This window comes from Lycorma delicatula, chromosome 12, assembly GCF_047948215.1.
Source record: "Lycorma delicatula isolate Av1 chromosome 12, ASM4794821v1, whole genome shotgun sequence".
Taxonomy (NCBI): Eukaryota; Metazoa; Arthropoda; class Insecta; order Hemiptera; family Fulgoridae; genus Lycorma; species Lycorma delicatula.
The window spans coordinates 52,652,341-52,664,793 of NC_134466.1; the positions used below are offsets into that span (position 1 = coordinate 52,652,341).

At 28.9% G+C, this 12,453-nt stretch overlaps 1 protein-coding gene across 2 annotated transcripts in view; it reads right to left on the minus strand.

Annotated features, from left to right (window-relative positions):
- The window catches only part of LOC142333185 (glycerophosphodiester phosphodiesterase 1), a 51,915-nt gene that overhangs the window by 31,190 nt on the left and 8,272 nt on the right, over positions 1 to 12,453 (minus strand). For both annotated transcript variants that reach the window (XM_075380142.1, XM_075380141.1), the window contains exons 3-4: positions 4,392 to 4,497; positions 599 to 691 (exon numbers count right to left, since the gene is read on the minus strand). In XM_075380142.1, coding sequence (XP_075236257.1) covers positions 599 to 691; positions 4,392 to 4,497 — 199 coding nt within the window. The remainder of the gene's footprint in view (positions 1 to 598; positions 692 to 4,391; positions 4,498 to 12,453) is intronic.

Below are 12,453 nucleotides of genomic sequence, written 5' to 3' on the forward strand. Positions count from 1 at the left end.
CAGTGGTGTAATATTTATTACAAAATGGGTTACTCATAATTAAGAAACTGAATAAAGTAAAATAGTTAGGAAAATTGTGTGACTTTCCTTTATGTAAATTTTAATTAGATTATATAATTTCATTTTGTAATAATATTTTATATTTTAACAATTATTTTGTAGCCTTCTTAATATATTTCGGCCGAAAGAGATTCAATAAGGTATGGGAAATTTAATTAAATATATTATATTCAAAGATTTTTCACAAATAATAATTCCACATTTTTCAGGCTTTTTGAAATGCTTTCTTCATTTTCTGATTTCCGGCACTTTGTAAACCAATATCTTAAATAAAGATATATTGTTCTACTTGTAAGTTAATAGAAAAAATATTTTAACTTTAGATACACACACCAATATGTTTAAAATTATTCCTTTTCTAGATTTGGTTTTAAAAAAAAAATATTAATATTTCTAGAGAACAACCAAACATCTACTTAAGTCAAAATTATCGGCATCAACTAATACTGAATTGAAAATCAGGTTAAAAATTAAACAGCAGCAAATTTATAAAATAAAATAGCAGTATTAAATAATTTATCAATAATTATCAACTTACTTTATATATAATAAAAGGATTAAATGAAGTGACTAGAGAGGTTTTACATAAGTCGGGATGCCTTTTATATGTTTGAAGTATTATGTTAACCACCTGAAAAAGACAACAGTCAATAAAAGTAATTTGCACAATCATTATAAAATATGCCTATAGTAATGGATATTCCTTTGTTAAAGATAATAAAAAAAAAACAGTATTAAAATATATATGTACTAATGGTAAATGTTTTAGAAGTAGGCAACAACTAACAAAATTACCACTTAATTGTTCGTGGGAAAAGTTACCTTATTTTCACCTGGATCAAAAGTGAATTTATCATTACATTCTAGACAATTTGTGATGAAAAATTGTATTTTTAGGTTTTTTTATTACAAATAATCAAAAATTAATGAATAAATTTATAAAAATAATAATACTTTTTAACAGACATAAAAAAAAGATGGTTCTAAATTAAACCCATACTACAAGTATTTCAGTTCTACTTTTAATCAAATGCATATATATCTGACATTTTAATAATATTTATAACGTGTGGATAAGTGATTGTTTTCCACTACAATAAAATTGTTATGACTCGGAGAACAGAGAATAAGGTTAACAAAAGCTAAATGAAATTACCATCATTATTGTTACAATTTCTATAATTAATTTCTTTTATTAAAAAAAAAAAGTTGGCAAAAGTGTTGCATGACTTTCCTAGCTATTAAAAATAAAAATTAAGATTTAGAGCCAAAAAATAAAATGCAGAAAATATATACTTCTTAGTGGTGGGGATAAATTTAAAAAAATTCTTCTAAAAAATATTCATATGAAGTTAAGCTTAACAAATTTGCTTAAGTAAAATTTTCTCTAAATCTAACACTCCTTCAATAGAGGCTAAAATAAGAAAAAGAAAATTTTCAAAAAAACTTTCTGCATTTCAGGTCCTAGGTCTAAATTAAAAAAAAATGATATTTCTTGATAGCTCTATATATAAAGTATAAACTTTCAAAAAATCTTTATAAAATATTTAACCTGAAGGGAGACAGAACAGAAGAACAAAAAACATATATTTCAATTTTTAAAAGTGAGGGTTAATTTTTTGGAATTTTTTTTATTTTTATTATATTAATTGTAGTTAACAAATTCGCTTTATAAATGTTTTTCTAAAATGCCTTTCAAGAAAATTGAAATTGGTGTTTTGCAATATCCCCCATCAAAAATTGGGCAGTCATCATCCTCATCAAAATCATTGTCACTACTATCAGACTCTAAAATTTTTAGTTTATCATCTGTCATAAATTTTTGTGCCGATAAATATGTTTCCTTCGGTTGTGAAGAAACCACAATTTGATCATCAGTCATACTCAAACAATAAGAAAAAAATCAGACCAAGAACAAATACACATTCTCTATAAACACAACTAACATGCCGTGAAAAGAAACAAAGCTTAACTGTATAACTAACTGAATGACTACTCCTTGGCGCCGAATGTGTTAAGTAGCTATTCTAGCTATGTTGGAAACATAAAAAGACAGTAGGCTAACTATAACTGGATGTAGGGGTGCACTGTAGTTACCAAAGAATGAGTAATAAATAAATAATGTACAATGCTATTATATTTTATTTATATTTAATAAATTATTAAAAATTAACTATTTTTTTATATGCTGATTATTTTTCTCTTATTTACTTGTTATTTAATAAGCCTATTACGCAGTTAAGCACAACCATTAAATTCTTTTTCCATTAAATTCGAATGGTTATGTGAATTTATATGGTGGCCATGGAAGAAGATCATGAATAAAAAATATCCAATCATTAGCAGATTTATTCACTGTAACAACCAAAACGGCTGTTTAGGTAGGCCTATTAAAAAACTTTATCGCAACCTATCAAGATTTTTATACGAGGACTTTAAACCTCCAACAGCAGTTTTCAATTTATAGTATTTATAGTATTTTTTTAGTTTTATTTTTTCTATAGTATTTTAAATATCTGGTTTTTTAGCTTTATATAACCATTATTTTGTTAATGATTGTTGTTTTTTGATATTTGTAATCGTAAATTCATTTTCAGAAGAAACTAAATCATTTAAATCTATAATTATTGATCGTTCAATAATTTCTTCCTTACAGTGATGATCCTTCTACCAGTAATTTTATTTTATTTTTTAATACAGTCAGTTACAAAATACAAAAAATTCTTCATAGTGATGAATTGTAGCATTGGCACTGCTTCCTTTTCCATGCATATTAGGTAAATTTATTTTTGCTGATTTATTTTGTATACAACCCGAAACTAATTTTATAAAATTCAGTTCATTATCAGTCATTAATTTTACATCTTATCGAACAGTTTTCCATAAAATGTGGTTTTTTAACGTTTTTCTGTAGGATTTTGCAAGGTTTATCAAAAAAGCTTTTATTAAAATCTCAAACTCAAGTATATTTTTTAGGAACTTCAATGCTCGAAGCAACTGGATTATTTCAGACTTTTTTCATGCCATTGTTGGATTTTTGTGTACAGGAGTCGTTTTTGTGTAATAGTCATCTAATCTAGTACAATTAGAATGATTACGACCAGAATTTTTAGGAATCAAAGACTTTTCTAAATCATTCTTTATAGTTCTGCTCTACAAATCCATCTTCATCAAGTATCTGACACATTATAGCTCACTATTCTACTCCTGATGTTTTAAAACTACCACACCATCCACAATTTTCTTGAATGCAACAAATTTTCTCAATAACTGTCAAAGACAGTCTGAAATGATTCAACAATTTTCCTGCAAAACAAACTTCAAGTAGTGATTCTTTAGATATCACACACAGAATTTATTCCTCTGAGAACTTGAAATTTGGATCATCTGCAGGAATTTATAATCTTTAGCTGCATTATTGACAGACTCCAAAAAAATTAGCTTCTTGTTCAAAATTCTGTTCACTTCCTTGGAAGTATGCAGAAAATCTGTCAAAATCTATTGAAGTTTTTTCTTACTTTTTCATAAAAGAAATTTTCTGATATAAAAATCATAAATTATCCAAAGAAGTACACCAAGCAAAAAATCAAGGAAAATCCTGAGATAGTTGGGATTTAGAAGTCACTTGTTTAATCTCAGAGAGTAGTTGCACTGTTATTTTCTATATCAGATTTTCCATCTTCTTTACTTACCTTTCCATATAGATAAGCACTGAAACATCTATTCATAAGCCAATAATGCTTATCTCCACACTTTTCCTTTTCAGTTCAAAAAATTATTGCACTCAAAATCATTAAAATTAATTACTTGGAAAATCTAGCATGAGGAAATATTGAAATCAGTCACTGATATTCATAACTACTAAGAGCTATCACATTTATAAAATTAGGTTTACGGATAATCTTTTCAGAAAACCACAATTTCAACCACATAATGAAGAGAAAGCTGGGGAAAACCTACATGCTAATTATTAATCAGCACTAAAGATAAGGAAATATCAAGAAAAGAGTAGCTACTCAATTACACCTACTGAAAAAATTTACTTTAATGTACATGAATGTAGGAATCTCTGCTTTTTATCTAGAAATTTCTAAGTTCAAATTCCATTTTAAATTAACATTGTTTACAGACACTACTAGTTCAGATTATAATCTTATACAGATTCTACAAGTTTATTTGATGAATTAAAATAATTTTAAAAACAAAAATACTATAGTATTACAGAACAGTATTAAGATAGAACATTATTACAGAAGATTAAATAAGATAAACAAAATTATCTCATATATATCTGAATATATAAAAGAGAGAATATAATCAACAAAACTTACCTCGTCCCTTCTATCTTTGATATCAATAAATATTCTCACACCCAATTCAACACATAGATCAATATATTCATCAAACAAAGCAATTTTTTCACCATTAAAAGCTTTTCTGCAACAGATTAAATTAATTGTTTTTTTTTTTTAATAATATAAATGCAATTTTTTAAACAACAATCATGTTTTGTAATAAATTTTCTTTTTCCTGTTTAGCCTCCAGTAATTACCTTTCAGATAATACTTCAGAGGATGAATGAGGATGATATGTATGATTGTAAATGAAGTGTAATCTTGTACAGTCTCAGTTCAACCATTACTGAGACATGTAGTTAATTGAAACCCAACCACCAAAGAACACCGGTATTCATGATCTAGCATTCAAATCTGTGTAAAAAGAACTGCCTTTACTAGGAGTTGAACGCTGGAACTCTCGCATTCCAAATCAGCAACTAACTGTTTATGAATTTCAGCTTGAGTAGTTTTCTAGTTAAAAAATGAATCATTGATCACACCTTACAACTGGTAGGACGCATCTCACAACGTACTACTGGTAGGATCACATCTTACAATTAATTGGCATGACTTACGTAATACTACTGAAAAATAATGTCTGAAGCACTCAAATTCTTGGAGCTAGCCAACAGTGTTACAGATAAACAAGCCACATTTTCAACCAGATTGCATTCTAAGAGTCAAATTTTGTAATTAACATATGCAAACAATTCTCACTTTAAAATGACCCCATAAATGGGCTTAATTTCAAAGCCACATAAATCTAGCTGATTCTCTATTACAGTTCATAACTTCACTGTTGCTGTTTATTATGTGACTTTTGAAACTAAGCCTACTGTTTCAATAAAAGACTGCTTTAGTGAAATATACCTGAAGTACATAAAATATTGATTGAACGTCTATCTTAATGAATAACTGCTCAGCTTCAAAGTTATTATCACAAACGATGCTAACTTTTTTTATACAATCTCCGGGTAATGCACTATTGAGCATAAATTGAGTAAAACTGAACATTATCTTATCCTAAATCAACTATGTAACTTGTTGCATGCAATGCAATTTAAATGTTGCTGAAGAGAGAAAAGAATACTTCATTGAGGTACAAATATTACTCAATTAAATACTGCTTTAGTTTTTTAACAAAAATGTTCCTATCATACAGGAACAAATGCCATTTCTCAATGAACTTTCCCCTATGTAAATAATTAAATAAAATGAATTTTAAAATAATTAAAACTCATTTTAAACAAACAAATTCAATTACTGCATACGGATTATATGTACAAGATGCTCCCAAATAAGTAAATACACACAAAGACCCTATACACAAGGATACTACATAAATATAAATAAAACCCACCGGGATAGTGTAGTGGTTAAACTTGTCATCATAAAACCACCTTATTTTCAAAGTCGAGAGTTCAGTACTTGTAAAGGCAGTTGCTTTTACATGGATTTGAATGTTAAGACTGTGGATACTGGTGTTCTTGGTACTTAGGTTGCAATTACTACACGGCTCAGAAGGGGTTGACCCGAGTCTGTTCCAGACTACATAGTCACTGATACATTTACACTAACATTGCAGCTACATCAGGCCTGGCAACTCAGTAGCAATAATTGCATTTGTCAATACACACACACCCAGACCTGGCATAGTTGGAGATAAAAAACACACACATGTATATATATATACGAGGTGCGACAATAATGTAATGAGACTGATGTGAAAAAAAATGTTGCTTACTGTTTTAGTCATGTTTAGTGTTGTCTCCTTCACAGTAGTTCCCCTCTGATTGCACACAGTTATTCCAGGGCTTCTGCCATTGATGGTAACACTTCTGGAACTTATCTTCTGTAATATCCTCCAAGACCCTCGTCACTTTTTGGATATCTTGTGTTCTTTGAAAATGGTGTCCCTTGACCGCCATTTTGACTCTTCAAAATAGAAAAAAGTCGCACGGAGTGATATCTGGTGAATAAGGTGGCTGTGATAGTACTGAAATTTGTTTTGAGGTTAAAGATTGCTGTACTGACAGAGCAGTATGGGATGGCGCATTATCGTGATGCAGAATCCAAATATCAGCAATGTTGGCGCAGACACGAAGAACTCGTTTATGAAGTCTTTCTAAAATTTCTTTGTAGAAATATCGGTTAAATGTTTGTCCAGGAGGCACCCACTCTTTATGAACAATTCCCTTGGAATCAAAGAAGCAAACAAGCATGCATTTCACTTTTGACTTTGACATGCAAGCTTTTTTTGGTCTAGGTGATCCCTTTGAGCACCATTGCAAACTTTGGCCTTTTGTCTCTGGATCGTATTGAAAAAACCAACCTTCATCACCAGTGATAACACAGCTCAACAAATCTGGACTGATTTCCATTTGCTCGAACAGATTGGCTGCCACATTTTTCCATGTTTCTCGCTGGTGTTGTGTGAGATTTTTGGGGACCATTTTTGCACAAATCTTTCTCATACCAAGATCTTCAGTTAATATTAGACGAACCGTTTCTCGATCGATGTTGAGTTCTTCTGCAATCATTTTCACAGATAATCTTCGATCAGATCGTACGATTTCACGCACCCTGGTCAAGTTGACATCTGTCCGTGAGGTTGATGGTCGTCCACTGCAGTCTTCATCTTCAACATTCGTACTGCCTTCACTAAAAATTTTATGCCACCAAAAAACTTGAGCTCTTGACATAACCTCCTCTCCAAAAGCCTTCTGAAGCTTACCGTAAGTTGTCGTCGCGTTTTCATCCAATTTAACGCAAAAAGAAATGGCATACTGTTGCGCAATATTTTGCGGTTTCATTTCTGTGACGAGAGACACAAACACGTGTTCACTTATTACAGCACAACTCACGACTGAGCAGTTGCATCAATATGCCGCTTGGACTAGACATAGCTTATAGACCAAGGTCAAAGATGGTGTGCCTACGCAAGCTGCAGGGTTGCTACATCTTGCAAAGAAAAATCAGTCTCATTACTTTATTGTCGCACCTCGTATGTATATACCACCATACAGCATGGCTTCACCCGCGCTGTATGGTTACTTTCATTTCCTGTCATGGTCAGATGATATTTAACCAGTCATGACTAGCTTTGTTCACCCTTCCCATCTAATCAGAGAGCTCTGCCCCTTGGACCCTTTGTATGTTCATTAAACTCATGCTCGTGAGAATAATAATGATAAATAAAATTAAAGCCAGTTCAATTTACACAAAATATAGTGTAATTTCTTCAAAACAACAGTTTGGTCAATACAAGACCGGAAACTAAGAAGGTGGGTTTCAAAACAGTTGGCCTCCATCTTAAAAATATTAGTTTTATCTAGTTACCTGTACCTTCATATGGGTAAAATGTATTTTGTCTGATTCTTAGCATTACCTGATAAACACCACTAAGAGGTGACCGTACCTTCTTTCTCTTCTTTTTTTTTTATTACGTTTATTTTATGTTTTTTAATTAAGTAACTAGAGGCAGGTGCAACCAGTCGCATAACACATAGAGTAACAATGGTTGTAGAGGTTGAGCCGCTGTATTGTACACCATCACACCTTTTAAAGAATCAAAATTCAAAAAACCCGAACATAGTTTTTAGATATTTATCTAAAGAATATTTGCAAGCCCCAGTCTAGTGAATATCTTATTTAGTATAGTCGGAAAAGTGAAAAATTTGTAATCATTGTTAAATTGTTTTTACCTTTCTTCACTCCTTTCACGATCAAATTTTGAAAAATCTAGAAATTGGTTTTAGGATATTTACAAGAAAATTACACACACCAAAAATGAAGTTGATAGCTTCATTTATTACCACGAAATTAAAAGAATAGTAAATTTCATTTTTACTCCATTTTATTCCTTCAAACTTGGAATTTCATAAAATCCTTTCTTAGTGTGCACTTACACCATAAGAGGAAAATATAATATATCGGCAATTTTAATCAATTTATCTTCAGTAGTTTTTACTGACTAGCACTAGATAGGGAATCTTGGAGAGCTGCATCAAACCAGTCAAATGACTGACGACAAAAAAAAAAAAGTTTTTACTGGGCATTGGTGAATCAATCAGTCAGTCATATTCCTCTGAGCTACTAAATTCTACCAACGTAAACGACCTAGTACAGACTATTGAGGAAACACATTTCTTATCTTACCTCAATAGTCTGTTCTAGGTGGTTTATGCTGGTAGAATTTAATATATATATATAAATATATACAGGAATTATCATGAAGAAACAGAAAGAATTTGAGGGTACGTCCTGAAAGAAAAACATTAATACAAACATGGTCCAGAAACAATTCGTTTTTGTGTTGTTGGGTTTCTTTTCTTGTTAGTAGTGAAAAATCTTCTAAAAGAGGTGCCAAATTATACTCTAAGAAATTTAAGTACTTTTATATAGTGATAATCAAGCACTGCAATTTTCTTCAATATTAGAAGCATACAAAACTACTCCAATCCAATTCACAATTTCATTCTTTGATAATGCCAAATAATAAAATAAAAAATTTTTCAATCTATTTTTTCAAAACTATTTCTAAATGAATGTTTGTTTCTTAATATTTTTAACATTAAGGCAATTAAATTTTTATAATCCTGTTAAACTATATTTTATTTCATTTTTCATTTTAATAACTAATTTTGTTACTACATATTTTCCAATACTGAAATGAAAAATGAATCTTGTTTCGGTTTAAAATTTTTATACAATATTTTTCTTCCATGCTTCATTCCATTTGGTTTTTAATAAAAGTAAATTTCTTAAACCTTTTTACAGAAAAAAAAGTAATTGATATTTTGAGTTTTTACAGCTAAAGATTTCATTTCCTATTTATAACAGGTAATTATTTAATGAAATGTATTCATTCATATTGTAAATCATCATCCTCATCGCAAACCACTAAACCTTTTTCCATAGTCTAACCATGTTTAAATTTTCCCATATCATAACAGCATTGTAAAGTGGATAAATAACAGCAAAACTTTTATAAAATGACTTCAGATCAATTAATTATTGAATGTTTTTTGCAACAAATTTGAAATCTTCAAAAACAAAATCATTTTTTGTTTAATAACTGTATTTAAATAGATACATTAAATGGTAAAAATAATACAATATTTCCATCACTGGGCAGATTATGTATTTGATTACGTATGAAAATGCATTATCTAAAAATATGTGGCTTTTCAGGTATGCCAAATATAAAAAAGCTAAGGTAATTCAATATCTAAGCATACTTAAAATTTAGTTTTAATTTCTTAAAAATATTTTTTTTTAAATTTTAGAAGACCATTGACATTTGGTACAGTTTGTGGGAAAGAGTAACACAAATAAATGTTTAAAGCATAATCCATAACAATATGAGAAAACCACTGTAAGCAATTTCAACATGATTTTTTTATGACCTCTTTGAATCTCACATATTCATTAAAAAAACAGTTAACAGGCAAATGAATGATATTAACAACACAATATAGTTTATTTCATGTTTTATAACAAATATCAGACTTCAAAATTTGACACCACATTACAAAACTTTATCAGCAAATATCCAGAATCATTGATTTGTATTAATCCTTTTTAACTGATCGCTACATTAATTTGTCAGCCTCTTGCCATATTGCTATACCACTACAGCATTTCTACACTGGCTTGTACAAAGTTTTTCATAGACATACTTCAAAATAATGTCAAACTCTCAAACTATGGAACTTTTAAAGACACCATTTTCTTTTACTTTTAAAAATTTTTATTTTTATTAATTAATACTTAGGGTGTGAATATATGAATATTATTTAATCTTTCAACATAAAAAGTAATAATATTATTTAAAGTTATTTAATACAGCAAGCTGTAAAATCTTGTTTAATTAAACTTGAATACACTTAACTTGAATTAATATATAAACACACACATACACATACCCACAGACACATAATTAATTGCATTAGATATTTGCACAATACTAAAAAGATTATATTATGTCATTAAAACATGCATACACACACACATGTGCATTCACAAACACACATATAAAAAGATAGATAACCCTGTAACAAAATGTTATCATTACATAATTGAAATGTCTTTTAAATTATAAACAGCAATAAAAATAATATAATTGCACACAAAAATAAAACAAGAGATAAATGTCAAAAATTAAAAAACACGACTGCCAAACATTGTTCTTTAATATAGGATAATTAAAGAGCATGCAAATGACAATTCTGTATATAGTATAATTTTTTTTTTAATTTTTAAAATCTATTTAAACAATTAATTGTTTATTTATTAGCCTATGACAAACATATGGATTCAAACATGGGGTCATACATCTAAATCAATTCAGCGATTAGAACTGTGTACATATTCATACATACAGCCCAATTATACACTTCTTTTTGGTCAGTCGAGTAAAATAAACAGTAATAAGACAACACGTGTATTATATATGAGGTTTCCAAATCATTCAGAATGAAGTTTGAAATACAAGTTATTCAAAAACAACTCATTCATCTGATAGATTTAAAATTTTTTAAAAATCTATTTACCATATATACTTATAAATATAGTCTATGATACTCTTGCTAACATAACGATTCCAGCGCAGGGTCATACATCTACATTGGTTCAGTTGTTCAGCTGCTATGGTGGAACAAACATACATATACCCTAAATACATTACAACCCTATTTGGTCAGTCGTGTAATAACAGACAAGTTTACATGTATAAAATTAAGTTTTAAATAAGATTTTGAGAGAAAATACTATTCTGTAGTCAGTGTTAGTGGATTTTTAATGCACAATATATATGTATATATATTTATTTTATTAGATCAACTAAAATGCAGAATAAAGTAAGATGACTTACCTTATTCCAATATATATGCAGGAGCGCTTTCGCAATTTACTTCCATCATCAGCTGTATTATGTATTCATCTCAAATTACATTACAAACTTTGTAAAATATAATAACATATCAGGCATTTATTTATTTACTTATTTTAAAATTTAAAACCTTTATTTTTTTATAGTAAAAAATAGTAGTTTTTTATAGTAGTAGTAGTTTTTTTGAGAATAGTAGTTCAGCTAAATGGACAGCATGCATAATGCATAATTACTTTACTTAAAATTATTTTTATTTGATTTTATGCCTTGACATCATATTTTACATATGTAAAAATGTTTACAGTTTAATTTTTAATGTTAATTTGAATTATTTTTTCATATTTTTAAATTTTGTTTTAATTTTTAATTTAACTGAATAAAAGTTTAAAATAAAAAAATACATAGATTAAAGGTTTACATTTTAAATAAAATAAATAAATGCATGACATGTTATTTTACAGAGTTTGTAATGTAATTTGAGATGAATATATAATGCAGCTGATGATGCGAGTAAATCGCAAAAATGCTCCTGCATATATAGTGGAAAAAGGTAAGTCATCCTAGTTTATTTATTCTGCACTTTGGTAGATCTAATAAAATAAATATATTTGTTTATAGTAGACAGGAGTATGATTCTTAAAAGAATTGATTAAAAAATATATATATAATTTATATCTTTTGATATACCTTAAGATACATCTTAAAGTTTAAGATACAGTTGAAACTGCATCCTGTTTGGCAAACACAGAACATTGTGCAGTCTAAATAATTCAGTTTGCATACTCCAGGGGAAACTGTTTGTTAGGAGATTACGTTCATGAATGATCTATTTTGTTTTTTTGTTGTAAATGTCACACTGCACCCAGACTTTTTAAATCTACTAGATAATTTTTCAGTCTTTATTTATGTATATTAGTGTGGTATATTTTAAGTTTTTTTTTTTTTATTTTTGTTTTTGTTTACTGTGAACAGGACTGTGCTGATGTATTTGTTTGAATGAAGTATTTAATAGGGTTAAGATCCCCAATGTGGACTTTAGGCAATTAGTTAATTAGTCCGGTACTGTTTATACACACATTTATGTATGTGACGTTAGGTGATTTGAAATGTAGTGAATAAAGAATGCCTGCCTGTCACTGCGGGTTTTCTGAATTTGAAAACGTG